The sequence below is a fragment of the Muscardinus avellanarius genome (assembly GCF_963383645.1).
Source record: "Muscardinus avellanarius genome assembly, chromosome: 1".
Taxonomy (NCBI): domain Eukaryota; kingdom Metazoa; phylum Chordata; class Mammalia; order Rodentia; family Gliridae; genus Muscardinus; species Muscardinus avellanarius.
In genome coordinates this window covers 163,824,151-163,839,296 of record NC_137786.1, presented here as the reverse complement: position 1 = coordinate 163,839,296, position 15,146 = coordinate 163,824,151, and the positions used below count along the sequence as shown (strand labels likewise).

General features: G+C 39.2%; 1 protein-coding gene across 1 annotated transcript in view; it reads right to left on the bottom strand.

Annotated features, from left to right (window-relative positions):
- Nucleotides 1-13,862, bottom strand: part of RAB38 (RAB38, member RAS oncogene family) — a gene marked incomplete at both ends in the record, with an annotated part of 56,826 nt that extends 42,964 nt beyond the window's left edge. The window contains one exon of the mRNA XM_080701055.1: nt 13,661-13,862. Coding sequence (XP_080557181.1) covers nt 13,661-13,862 — 202 coding nt within the window. The remainder of the gene's footprint in view (nt 1-13,660) is intronic.
- Nucleotides 13,863-15,146: the final 1,284 nt, after the last annotated feature.

Here is a 15,146-nt window from a genome sequence, read left to right as displayed (position 1 = left end):
CTCTGCCAGATTCACCTCGCACATCCCTATTTTCTCTCCATTATTTCTCTAATTCAACACTTTCAGAGATCCAATATTGCCTGCAAAAGATGCCAATAGCTAGAGTTTGGGCTGCTAACGTGCTTTGTGATCCACATAGGATTTAAAATAATTTGAACTATTCTTCTACAGTTATAAATTGGAAGCCATATCATATATGTATAAATATTGGAACATCTTAAAGTTTTGATTTTGAGAGGCACACCTTGATGTATAAGGTAGGGGCTAATTGAACTGTGATTGCTAGTCTCTGCTAAATTCTCTTTTTTTAAATTTCAGAACATTTAGAAATATAAGGTCTGTACTACATAATAGTGTTCAGAAATTAGTTCCTTCAAGATCACTAACTCCAAACTCCTAGTCTTTAAGGAAAAATAAAATGTGCTGAGATGCACATTTCACATTATCGTGTACCACAAAACGTTACTTTAATTTTATTTTTTAATTTTTAATATTTTTGGTACTAGAAGTTGAACCCAGAGGCATTTTAACTCCAAGCTACATCCTCAACTCCGTTATATACTTTACTTTGTAACTGGGCCTTCTTAAGTTGCTGAGAATCTCTCTAAATTGCCGAAGCTGGCCTCCATCCTGCAATCCTCCTATTTCAGTATTCCAAGTACTGGGATTACAGGCATGTGCCAACATGCCCAAATTGCTTTAACTTTAAATGTCGGCACTTACATCAATTTTACAAAAATAATTATAACTAAATATTTAGAAATTAGCTGGGCGTGGTGGCGCATGCTTGTAATCCCAGCATTCTGGAGGCTGAAACCAGAGGATTGCGGTTCGCGGACAGCCTCGGCTACTTAGTGAGGCCCTCCGCAACTTAGTGAGACCCAGTTTCAAAATAAAGAATAAAAATAGGGCAGGGGGTGTGGCTCAGAGGTCAAATGCCCCTGACCCCCCCAAAAAAAATTTAGAAATCAATAAAACTTGTACAATTTTATTTTAAAAATCATTATTAACAGTTTACCATTCTTATCGTAAGACTTCTAATTGTTACTGAGGATCCTGTGTTTATTTCTTTGCATTAAAACACTCAAACACCCTTTGCCTCATTCTAGTACATTCATCTAGCTGTACAAGGTATTTTGTGTAGAAAAATGGGAAAAGGGGTGTGTGCAGAGGCTTTGTTCCCATTTCCTAGGGCAATGGGACCAGCCCTGAGGTGATGCAGATTTAACAGCATATTGTCCAGAAAGGTTCTGTCAAAATGAACAAGTATTTGCCAGATTGAGGAAAAAAAAGCTCATTTGAAATTTTGAGATGCACGCCTTGATGTACAAGGTACGGGCTAACTGAACTGTGCCTTGTTAGTCTCTGCTAAATTCTCTTTTTTTATTTGACTCACCCTCACTCCATGGCGACCCCATTTCCACTATAACATGCGCTATTCCTTATCCTTAATCTAACCAAATCTTACTATCTGTCAAGGTCATGATCAATTGCAACTTTCTTGGAGACTTTGTACGACTACTTGGCTCTAGGCTCGTCTTTCCACTCCTCTCTCTTCCCACAGTACTGACTGTATCCCGGGCATGCCATCAGTTCTGCCTTGTACTATATTGATGCACAGAAAACTTCCAAAGCCTGGGTCCCTGATTACACTGTACTTTTTTTGAGACTGCTGTTCAACTACTTTATCCCATAGTAGTCATACTAAACTGCTGTACTGCATAGCACGCATGTTCTGAGATGCTCTTGAGTCTATGCTTATGACCCACTTACATAGTAGAATGGAAATAGTAATAAAAATATTTTTTACAGAATGAAGCAACAATCAATATGAATTCCTATTTATAAGAAAGGATCAAGGCAAGAAAGGGGGTAGAATGGATGAAGCAGTATCTCTGGTTCAATTCATTTACTTTCTGTGCCTACTAACTCCTGTTCATTAAGATCTACTCTAATTCTGTCCACAGTTCAAAACCACTCAAACCTCTTTCTATAATTTCTCATTTCATCTTACTGCTGGTTGGCATCACTTATAGGCAAATCTTGGCTCTATTCAGGAAGAAGACAAACCTAGGTGTGGTATATTTAACTATGCTAAAGTGAATAAGAAAATAAAATTATCTAAAAAAGTCAATACTGATAGACGTCCATAAATATTAACTTTATAGAAGGAAAGGTGGGTGGTTTATAGTGATTTATTGCCAAATTTAAATATATCTTCTTTAAGCTCCAAATTTATATTTAAACTTGACAGCACACATTCACACACACACACACACACACACACACACACACACACACACACAGTATGTGTGTATGCATTTGAAAATGAGTTCCAGGATAATATCATAGTAGTTTGTGTTTTTTTTGTGTGTGTGTATGTGTGTGTGAATGGAACCCCATGCCCCAATTTTTATTCTTTATTTTGAAACAGGGTTTCACTAAATTGTGGAGGGCCTCATTAAGAAGCTGAGGCTGTCTGCAAATGGCAATCTTCTGGTCTCAGCCTCCCAAATGCTGGGATTACAAGCGTGCACCACCACTCCCAATAATATCATAGTAGTTTTTTGTTAGAATTTTTTTGGACTGGGATCTAATGCTTAAGTGAAATAACTAATTTGGACGCAGAAATAAGATCATATAGCAATTAAATATCCAATAATGAATGAGAAAAAGGAAGAATAAAACAAATCACCAGTGAAATGTTGGCATTATTCATTATGGAAGGATCAGTATCTTAAGTTTTATTTAAACAAATACCTAAAATACTTCCATGTAAGCTCAATTGCATGTGTTACCTTGCAATTACTTAGACTTCAAAACAATGCCTCTACTAAGCAGCCTTTTACGTTACTTTCATGAACTGGGCATGGTGTTGCACACCTGTAATCCCAGTACTTGAGAGGCTGAGACAGGAGGGTTGCAAGTTCATGGCCAGCCCCAGAAACTTAGTGAGATCCTATTTCAATACAAAAAAGAAAGAAAGAAAGAAAGAAAGAAAGAAAGAAAGAAAGAAAGAAAGAAAGAAAGAAAGGAAGGAAGGAAGGAAGGGGCTGAAAGTGTACATCAGAAGTAAAATGCTCCTGTGTTCCATCCTCAGTACCACACACACCAAAAAAAAAAAAAAACTTTCATAAATAATGCACAAGAAACCCTGAACTTCAAAGCCTTCATTCTTAAGAAATTCCCAGATTCCTCTAGAATTCCAATTCCCAAAACATGTGCCCAGGTGCTCTGAGACACCATAGTGAACTCACAGGGGTGCAAGAGGATAATTTTTAATATCAAGTTAAACACAGTGATACTCAAGATGAATCATACAACTCGGGTTAGTTTGCAGCTTTAATACTACATTCCATTGAGGTCATTATGTGTTTTTGAAATTGAGGTGCTGGAAATTTCTGTGATAAAAGTAAGAGTCATGTGAAAGTTAATGTGGACAGGAAACTAGTATGGTGGTGTCCGTTCTGTCTCAAATGTTAGAGATACAGTTGCATAGCCAAAGGCATGCATATCCCTAGAGTAAACTGTGGTTATTAAAATGAAATAAAAATAATTTTAATTTGTCTGTTCTATCTTTCTTGCATGGCTATTAAGTTGTTAGAATATAGAACTTATTTCAGTGTTTGGTGCTGACCATTTAATGAATAGAATTATTAGGTATTTTTTCTGGCCTAGAGGCACAATGGAAAAGTGATTTGACACTAAAGATTTGGTGAGCTGAGGGTTTGAGATCTTCTGCTATAACATCAAAAGTCTAGTCTATTATCTTCTTTACATTTAAAATACACACAAAATCATACAGCATATTCAGTTTCTTCTAATGACATGAAATACATAATTTTTATTCTGACACTATATAGTATCCAATATATTCTACCTTTATTTATCAAATGAAGATGTGTACAATGGGCTCTGTGGTTTCCTTGACTAAAAAAAGTGAAGATAGCAATTATTGGGCCAATCCAAATATATGGGCTCAGCAATGATGTAAGCAAAGAATTTAAATAATCTTTTGAATGCAATTTAAATAATCTATGAGTTGCAAAAACTATTGCATTGAACCATCATGCATTAGGGAATAGTACAACACACTGGTTAGGATATAGGATCTGTAACTAGATTAATCTCAGTTCATAGATCAGCATTACTCCTTATCAGTGAGACTTCTGAAAAGTCTTATGTGTTCATTTACTTGCTTATCTGCTTTATAGCCTACCAAGCAGTAGTTGTCTCATCTCAATACAATAATAGTGTCTACCACATAAGCTCACTGTGAGCAGTAAATGAAAGGATACATACAAACGCATTAGCTCTGTGGGTGACCCTCAACAAACGATGACTATTTTAGAACATTATGTTGTAGAGGAAAAGTCTCCCCAATGAAGAACTTAAATCAATTTGTTTTAAACTTCATCTTTTAAACTGGATTGAAATTTGAATCCCTCACACTCTAAGTATCATCTTCATCTGCACTAGACAGAGAGGTAGACAAGAAAATAAGTTCATCACTCTTCCAGAGAGAGCAATTTTATGCAAGGCTGAAAAACTAATTAAAAGTTAAAACCAAATATAAATGAGAAGGAACAAAGGTTAAATAATGCATCAGGATAACACACACTACAAAAGATAGAGACTTAGAGGAAAAAGTGATGAGACTATTTAAAACTATTGACTCCTTCCTTCCTAAGTTCTCTATCTCCTGCTTCCAAAATCATGTTTTTGCTTGATACTTTCTCCATCCCTAACTCTTTGCTGACTCTATGATAGTTTCATTAAATCACATAACCACTTGTGGCAGGATCTACATTAAAATAATGAAGGATATCCAGACAGGTACGAAATCACTCTAATACAAAGTTTAATGGGAGAAGTGCTACACTGGGAGGTAAAGAGAAGTCACCTGTGACTTGAAGGAGGAAGAAGTTACTACCAGTGAGGAAGGATGGTGTGAGCCTTTGTCATTAGGGCGGTTGCGTTCATGTGAATTTTGATTTGGGAATGGTGAAGTAAAACAAAGTGCACATGAGCCAGCAGGAAGAATAGGAGCAAAGAGAGAGGCAAAAATAACATGGGGCTTAACAAGGAATAGTTAAGTGTTCAAATTGGCTGATGTGTATTCCTCCTAAGGGACAGTTGGCAAAAAGCACTATGAGAAATGTTATTGGGAGCCAACTTGTGGATAACTCTGGCTGTCCATTGTGATAAGCTATCATCTCTTCTCTCAACATGAACTGCTATGGAAATGGGTATCTGCCCAATTCAATTATTTTTTTACATCAGTGCTTAAGACAGCACCAAAACACCTGGTGTTAAAAATGAGTTTTTAATTCTTCAAACCTCATAAGCAAAAAAAAAAAAAAAACCCAAGAAAGTCGGCATCCTACTTCTGCTTCATGAAACCTATGCATCCTACTTCTACTTCCCAGTAAGAAACTCTGTGGACCCAAGGAAAAAAAGCCACCTCCCTTCTAACTTATAGCTTCCTTTGTCTCTAAAAGTAATAGTGTGACTAGCGGGCATGGTGGCACATGCCTATAATCCCAGTACTTGAGTTACTGAGACAAGAGGATTGTAGGTTGCAGGCTAGCTTCGTGAACTTAGTGAGGCCCTTGGCAATTTAGCAAAACCTGTTCCGAAATAAAAAATAAAGTATAACTCAAAGGTAAAGGTAGAATATCCTTGGTTTGATTCTGGTATCACAACAACAACAAAAACGGTGTGGTTTTGATGACTATTCAAGCATATCAAGTGTTATGTGCACTGAATTACATTATGATGTTTAATTACAATGCAACAATAAAAATATGCTAAAAAGATATTACCACATTTGACCTCCAAATAAATATTTAACTCCAAATTATGAAGACTTTGTCAAATGATATGCAGGTTTTGTGTGTGTATGTGTGGTACTAAATCTTGACCCCCAGGCATTCTACCTCTGAGCTACACCCCCAACCATATTTTTATTTTTACTTTGAAACAGGGTCTCATTAGGTTGATTAGAGTCTCACTACTTTCTGAGGCTGTTCTTGAACCTGCTATTCTCCTGTCGCAGCCTCCCAAGTACTAAGATTACAAGCATAACCATCATGCCCAGCTAAAGCACAGCTTGTAAGATAAAATATAAAATAAAATGCCAGCTTTAATGATCAAAAATAAAATAAAATGCCTTCTGGAAATATACATATTTTAATATGTTAATTTTTATAAAATTATAAAATCTTTCAATCATGAACACAATAGAGTAAGTTTATTTTATTAAAGAAATTTTAAAATCAATGATATGTCATAGAATTAAGGTAATGATGACGTAGTTAGCTGAAAAACATGTTTATTAAACAACTATTTGAGCATCTGCTTTATGCCAAGCACTAGGACCCAGGGACACAGTTTGGAGGAAAAAAGACATTTTAATGCAGTATAAAGACTTTCTAATCTTGGATAAACTTGGAATATTTTGAGAGCAGAGGAGGAGTGTCTCTTCAGTCATACAAAGTCAACAGAGACTTCCTAGAGGAAGTGACATGGATAACATTAGGAAGGACCCATAGGAGTGATGTAAGTAAAAAAGAGAAAATTAATTTATGTCAAAGAAATTGTGTGAGTTATAGCAAAACAAGGAAAGTCAGCAAACAGGGACACTGTCAGATAGCTGACAAAACCAGTAATTATAACCGTGATAGATGAGTATGGAGTGAAAGACTGATTATGAAAATCCTTGAATTCATGCTAAAAGTTTAAGTTTCAGTTTTGAAAGTTACATTGATCCACTGAAGGAGTTCAAATTGTAACATCACTCTGGAGGTTGGAACCACGCTGAGGAGTGTCACCACTGTGGGTCACAAACTGAGGGCAGGAGGGGACTGCTGTGACAGTCCAGAAGAGTTGAAGACATAGATATTAAGATGGTGAGTTGCCAGGAAAGGTGGTGAACCCTTGTAATCCCAGCATTTGGGAGGCTGAGAGGAGGATCACGGTTTGTAGACAGGCTCAGCTATATAGTGAGGACCTTTGTAGCTCAGTGAGACCCTGTTTCAAAATAAATAATAAAAAATGGGTACGGGGGTATAGCACAGAGGTAGAATGCCCCTGGGTTTCATCCCCAGTACAGCCAAAAATTAAATTAAATTTTTTAAAAGATGGTAAGTAAAGTAGTTATTCTACAAAGTAGAAAAGTTAGAATGTGAGTAATACCCAAGAGTAGAAAACCAAAGGAAAAAAATAGTGAAAGTCAAAATCTGAGTTATTTTCATAGAGTAATATGAGAATGTAAATCTTATATTTATATTTAAATCTTATATTAAATATAAATCTTATATTTAAATTTGATCATAAATCAAATTCCCTATCTTCTTTAGTCAAATTCCTAAATATTGAAAAATTTATAGCGATACTGTAATAATCTGGAGCCCCAGGATGGGGGTCTTAGACGTCACCTTACCAAGCTAAAGATCACCCTAGTACATCCACTGAGAGATGATGATGGTTCCCTAGTGGGATATATCAGAGTCTAGTCACAGAAGCAATGGGACACCATTATCTCTCTGGAAATGTCCACCCCAGAGTCAGAGATCGAGAGAAATAAGGGTTCTCAGTGGTTCAACAGCTTTGAAGGATCACCCTTCAAAGTCAACTATTAAAATAGGGAGAGAAGAAGCTTAAAAGCTACTTCAGGAGATTTATTCTCAAAAATTCATCAGGTGAGCAACGACTCTATCATCAACCCCTGCCACTCTGTAACACCAAATCACTTTAATTGAGCAATCATTATGCAAATATATCATAAAGAACATTCCAGCACACAGATGGAATAAGCCTGAAGTTCATGAAAGCCAAGCTAATAGGCATTGTTTTTTAGTCACCTACCCAGAGTTTACACCTCTCTCAGGGAATAACTGTGCTAGAGCATGAAGCTGGATATGAACATGGGAATATATGGGAATATCAAGGAATACATACAAGCTCACAGACTCTGCCTACCTCCTCTGGCTCAGCCTCAGACAGTGCTATGGACAGGACCTGCCTCTGAGCCACAAGAGTATTTTGACTTTGTATACCTGCATCAAATATAGGTATACTGTATACCTATTTTATCTATATCAATACACCTTACTCACTTTTATAGGCATAAACTTATTGAGGTAGAGAATCAAGTTAAATTCCATTCCATTTTTTAATCTTTATCTTCCACTCGATTCACACAGAACGTAACATATATCAGGCATTCACTCATCCATCCATCTTTCTTTATTTGATGAAGAAACCAACTTCATATATAAGAACTATTCCTTCCTATGCTCTTTTATTTCCTCAAAGCATTTTTTGATGAAGCTACTTGCTCACCTGCCAGAACCAGTCCTAGATGATGGGACATGTCCCACGTCATGCCTTCTGCTCACACATCTGTAACAGATGCACACTGTAACAACTGTCCTGCAATAGGCCTCAAGTTATTTCCCCACACATCCCTTTCCCAACTTTGAAAGTTCACCATTTTTGCTTACTGTACACATTATTCACTTGTAAACACACAGCACGTTATTCCACATAGTAATCAGAAAATCTATAATTAGCCAGGATAGAAACAAGGCAATAAGTTGCCCAACAGAGAGCGGCCCAGACCTGATGTGGATGTTTATTGGTTTTTGTTTGTTTGCTTGACATAATGGTTGTCAGGTTCAGTTCTTTTTACATTTCTGTATCTATTACCTTGACATTTAAGATTCCTCTTATAAAACTCATTGGAGAATTACTTTCAGAAACAGGTATTGAGGAGATGGCCAAGTCCAATTCCTTCCTTCATTTTAGTTTCACAACTTGAAAGTACTTTGCAAACTGTAAACCACTAATCACTGTGACCCAAATAAGTGTCATTGCACCATTTTGAAGTATCAGCCTGCTGCCCAGGGACCGACACTGGGCCGGGGCCGCCTTTACCTTGTCATTTTGCTAATGGGATAATGGACACTTGTGCTTCCTTGTCACATACTTAGGTGGGGAAAATTAGTGCAGATGTGTCCTGCACGGGAGTGTTGTGCTTATAAGTTTATCTTGTTAGGGGACTTTGTTACTTAGAAGAATCCTGCAGTGAAACTTTGGCATGATAAAGATGCACTCTCTGCAAACATAATTCATTTTGTACTAGATTTGTTAAATCCAGAGTTGGGTTTTCCGATGAGTAACAAATTCAGTCATCTCTCATACTGGACTGTTCTTCTCTGCTACTTATGACCTTGGGCAAATCCCTTATGCTTCTGATTCTTGATTGACTCCAATATAAAATGAGCTTGGCACCATATTCTCTGTCTATACTCTCAGTGATGTTTGAAACCTCCAGCGGAAAAATATATGTGAAAGTAGTTTGTAATAATAACAATTAGAACAACAAGAGTAATGACTCAGGGAATGCTTTACATAAATTAGCTTATTTAATTTTTTTCACAACTCTAAAAGTTTCTGTAATTGTCTCAATTTTAAAAGTAGGAAACTAAGGCATGGACAATGTGTAACTTTTATAAGTAATAAAGCTCAGAAATAAAGAAGTTAGAATAAACTGTCAGGTACTACCTATGCCCTAGGCATAGAAAGAGTATGATATGAAAGTTTGTAACAGACTATAAGAGATAACATCTAGCCTGGTGTCCCAGTATTCAAGAGGCTGAGAGAGGAGGATCTGGGTTCACAGCCAGCCTCAGCTACTTAGTGAGGCCCTTTGCAACTCAGTGAGACCCTGTTTTAAATAAATAATACAAAATAGGGTTGGGGGTGTAGCTCAGAGGTAGAATGCCCCTGGTTCCATTCCCAGTACTGAAAAAAAAAAGATAACATCTTATAAATATGAGATATATTACAGGAAAATAAAATAATCACTATTTTATAGAAGGGCAACTAAGGCTCAAGAATTCATGGCTTGCCAAATGTCAAGCACTGCATTTTTAAATAGCTATAATTTAAATATATTCAGAATATCTCTGAATAACTTTATTATTAAATTGATGAAAGTAGAACCAAGCTGTTAGAAACATGGGGGCTAGATTCAATAGTCATGTGTTAAATTTAGCACGATCTTACCAACTATTTTACTGGGAAATTAGATAGGCTTGGACAATTATACCTAAGAAATGTTGGCTACTATTACTATAACTGTTTCAATTCCTACAGCTGAGTCCCAAAGCACATCAAGAGTTCTAGATTAAATTGTGTAGTTCTCTTTGAATGCACTAATGAAGTCATCTCAGTATCTGGATTTGGAGAGTAGAGTAAATGGAGAATTCCACAGGCAAACCTTTTGTTTTCTTCTTTTCTGATTAATCTATATAACAAAAACCCTATAAATTCACATTATAGCCAAAAATCAATTTTTTAAAAATCGAGTTTTTCCATTTTCTACACTGTGGTACTGACTAATATCCAAAACTCTGTTGGAAATAGAAAGGAGAAGGCAAGGGTAGCCTACCAACAAGAGCAGGGGAAGAAGGTATTATTTCTGTGGGCTGACTAACCACCAGGCCTATGGGCATAAACTACAAGGCTAGATTCAAAGTCAGACAGAATGGATCAAATCTGGCTCTTCCACTATTAGCTAGGTGGCCTTGGGCAGAGTTATTTAATTTCTGTGACTCTGTCAAGAGCTTCTGAACACAGAGCTGACCCAGCTGCTCCTCTATGATGGACTTCCTAGGATTCAAGGCAAATGCTGACCCCCCATGGGTTTGTGGAATTTATCATCTTGCCTCACAAGCTGAAAAAGATATTTTTGGAAACTTCTGGGATCATATTGACCAATCTAAGTAGATACAAGACTTAGATTGTCAAGTTCTCTTATTATAATCTAATGGACAAATAGTGCCCTAGTTAGCCTTAAATCAAATGAGTATCTGAGTTGACCTGAGCAAGTATCCCTCTATCGTAGGCATATCTGATATCCTATGAAGCTGGGCAAGTCTCTAGCCCACTGACAACCACAACCCTCTCAAACTTAGGCCCATTAATCTCCACTATCTGTTCTTTGTAGACACATACCACAGAGCTGGGCACATAAAAAGACAAGCTGTGACTTGAAGGTATTAGAGGGTACACTTATCTAGTTACAGTCTGAGTACCTGAGGCTGGATTTCTTGTAAATTTATAGCCCACAGGGCCTCTATGCAGCTGGAAACAAGTATGTGCCAGCCACCCTCCCTTACCATGGCTCGGCCTCTGTCTAACCACACTCGACTGAACCTCTAATTCAGCCCATGTGGCCTTTGAACATGAGACTGCCAAAGACAGGTTACCACTGAGCATTAAAACTCTGGGGAAAAGAAACTCTCCCACTGAGAAGCTGAATACCACCTTATAGGTAGAATCTGCTTTCCAAGGCTCTTCAGATTTCTTATGTACATAGTCTTCTATTAGTAGAGCTTTTGACATCAAGCTTGCTTTATGTTGTAAAATGGGTATGGCTGAAAATGGTGCTGGATAATTAGAGACAGAAGATATGGATACTCTAGGAATTATAACCTATTAGGTCTTAATCAGCACATATGGATCGTGTAACTTGCTTTGGCATGTATAAATGCTCCAAAAGTCGTAGCTAGTGTAACAATTCTTGAAGAAACCACAAATACTCCATGAAGTAAACCTTTAGCTAGCATCTTGGGTTGGTTGCTTATCTCTCAATTTTGTGGGGAAAAGAATTTCCTTGTTTATAGATAATTAAACAGAAACGTGGATGTTAGAAAATTTACCTAAGATTACATAGTATATATGGGGGAAAATAAGATTCTGACTGAACCGGTTTAACTCTGGAATTTGAGCTCATGATCACTATACATTTTCTCTTTCCCTTGTGTAGGTGAAGAAACTGAGGCTCACAGACTGACATCACACTGTGACTTATATTCGAAATGAAAGTACAAATTATCACTACATCCCCTTTAAACAGTAAACTACTTCAAAACCCATGTCCTGGAGACTTTTCTGTATCCTAGAGAGTTTTCAGACACTAAAACTACGACAATAAAGTATACTAACTTGTAGTGGATTCTTTTCATTGAAAAGCTCAATCCAATACCGGCTGATGACCTCTGGCAGTCTCTGATAACCCCTGTGCTTCTAGAGCTGCTGAAGACACCAAACGCAGGAATCTGTCCACATGCCAAGAGCTTTATCATAAGACCTGGCAGCTCATGATTCAAGAGACACTAGAGTCCCCAGACCAGAAATGCCCTTTCGAAAATTTCCCACATTTGTTCTGCTATAAGCCATGATAAGACCTTTCCGGTGAGATGTGCCGAATGAAATGAACCTGTTTTCAGGCCGGGCGTGGTGGCGCACGCTTGTAATCCCTGATCTTGGGAGGCAGAGACAGGAGGATCGCGCAGGTTTGAAGCCAGCCACGCTGGCTTAAGAGACCCTGTTTTCAAATTAAAAAAAAAAAAAAAAATAGGTCTGGGAGTGTAGCCGGGATGTAGAAGGGTTTCCAGGAACCCCAGTACCACCAAAAAAAAAAAGAAAGAGAAAAAAAAAGAAATGAACCTGTTTTCTAAAAAAGGATTTACTAATAATTTAAAGGTTCCTGGTTCCACTGACCATGAAGTGAGATGAAGTGAGACTGCTAGAAGGGGTTCATGGAGAATCTTAGAGAACTTTAAAACTTGCAGCAGGAAGGTTCCTGGGCTGTCCAACCACTTTCTTCATAACAGGTACTGAAGTGACTCTTCCAAAGCCACTAAGCAGGTTGGTCAGCACAGAGCCCAGATCTGTCATCAGAGGTAGGACAGGTGCAGGTTGCAAATGCCCTTAGTCAGAAGACTCTCCCTTGAAGTACACACTTCACACCCTTACTTTTAACTGTGCTTAACTCCTGATACAAACCTTAACATTGTGTATGGATTTCCAATATTGTAAAAACAAAACACACCAAAAAATCATTCTTTTTTTAAGATCTCTCAAAGACAACTTTAATGCCGAATCAAGTAAAAATATGACCAGTTTCATAGGCCCTTACACAAAGTGTCCTTAAAAAAAAAATTATATATATATATATATATACACACATATCTTCCTTTTGATTGACTCCAAAGAACCAGAGAGATATAAAGATTAAGAATAAAGATAGAAATGGAAAGGAGGTACTTTGCCACTAAAATATATAAAGAATCTCAGACACCCTTGAATAAAGAGGCAGTGAGGAGGGCGGTGAAATTTGGAATAAAGGTGGCTATTAAAAACAGGACTGGGCAAACTCAGCCTCTCCTGTTAATTCAGCTAGGGGCTTCTCTCTGTCACTCCTTACAAGAAGGGTGTCTTCGGCACTATGTATGTCTTAACCAGCAAGACAACCCGCGCCCAGAAAAAGAATTAGAGTGACAATCAAATGCATCTGCAGCCTTCTGAGCCCGTGCTGAGGCCTGCTCTGGGCTCTGGGTACAGAGATCCAAGGGGAAAGAGAGTAATCAAGCCCGGGCCAGAGCCCAAAAGCGCAGCGGAAGTTTCAGCTGGACTAAGAAACTTTTTTTCATTTCTTTGAAATCCTTCCAAACCACCAGGAACAGTCTTTTATGGTGGATCCCCCTGGCGATCTGAACCTCCCGCTTGGCTTGCAAGCTACTGCCCGGGACTAGAGAGGAGCTGCGAGGCGCTGCTGCCCGCGCCCTCCTCCCGGGTCGCTCACCTGCGATATCCCAGAGCTGCAGGCGCACCACGGTCTCCGGGTCCCAGTGCAGCACCTTCAGCGCGAAGTCGACTCCGATGGTGGCCCGGTAGTGCGAGGAGAAGTTCTGGTGCACGTAGCGCTTGATGATGCTGGTCTTGCCCACGCCCAGGTCGCCGATCACCAGCAGCTTGTACAGGTGCTCCTTGTGCGGGGCCTGCATCCTGGCGGCCCGCCCGCTGTGCGTCCTGGCCGGGGAAGCGCAGCCTGAGCTGGGCGCGGAGACAGACACGGAGCGCGAGTGAGAGAGAGGGGAGAGGCGTCCGCGGCGAGGCGGGGGCCCGGGCGGAACTCCTCCCCCGGGTTAATCCTCCTTCCTACCGCGCGCTCTTGGAGATGGGTGGAGACTGGAGCTACTGCTCCAGGGACTGGAAAGGAAGGGGCCCGCGTGTTGCTGCCTGTTGTACCACTTCCTACTGGGCTTTACAGTTCCCACAGAGACTGTTCTCACCTCTGATCCCCGAGCACAAATCCACACACAAATACCTGTAGATTTTACTTTACATGGTTTTTAAAATTCTTTCTTTCTTTCTCTCTTTCTTTCTTTCTTTCTTTTTTATTGGTGCATTGTATTCATACATCATAATGGGGTAAAAAACTTGTGTAAACATACATGCACACATCACCCAGCTAGCCCCTACCCAATCCCACTCCATTCCCTCCCCATCCCTCCTTCCCATGCTTGGCTTAGTGGTTGACTAAGTTTAATGTTTAGATACATTATAAGTACATCCTGTGCTTTAGAGAGTTTCCTTCTTCCCCCATCCCATCCCCTCAGTTAGGTTGTCTTATTTGCTCCTCTATAGGATTTCCTTTTTCATCTAGGGAAACATGTCTCAACATCATAAAGGCAATCTACAATAAGCCCATGGCCAACATCATATTTTACATGTTTTTGCATGCGAGAAAAAAAGTGTCAAGAAGCACTTAAGCTGGAGACGAGTCAGTAAAAAGCCCAGCTGAACTTCGGAGGCCACCACTCCACACTGTGGAGAAAGAGGACAGCGTCAGAAGGCACAGCGCCAGGGTCTGGGTGCTGTGTTTGAGCTGCGTGATCCTGGGCAAGTCATTTAGACTCAGCAGCCTCCAAGCCTCAGTGAAGAGAAAAGTCATGAAGCCCGCCCAGCAACTTTATAAGGTGTGAACATTGAACTTTCGCACCTATGCAATTATTAAAAGCCTAACAGGGAGGAGGACTGGGTCGAAAATGCTGAGGACATATAGGACTCCTCTCCACAGACTCCTCCCTTTTCCTAAGAGCTCTGAGCAGCTCTGACAGTTTAAAACATCTGGTCCTATCATTACAAGGAACAGTGATAGCAAGCATTTATGGAACACTTGCAGTGTGCCTGTGTGTGTGTGTGCCTGTGTGTGTGTGTGCCTGTGTGTGTGTGTGCCTGTGTGTGTGTGTGTGTGTGTGTGTGTGTGTGTGGTCACATAATGGAGC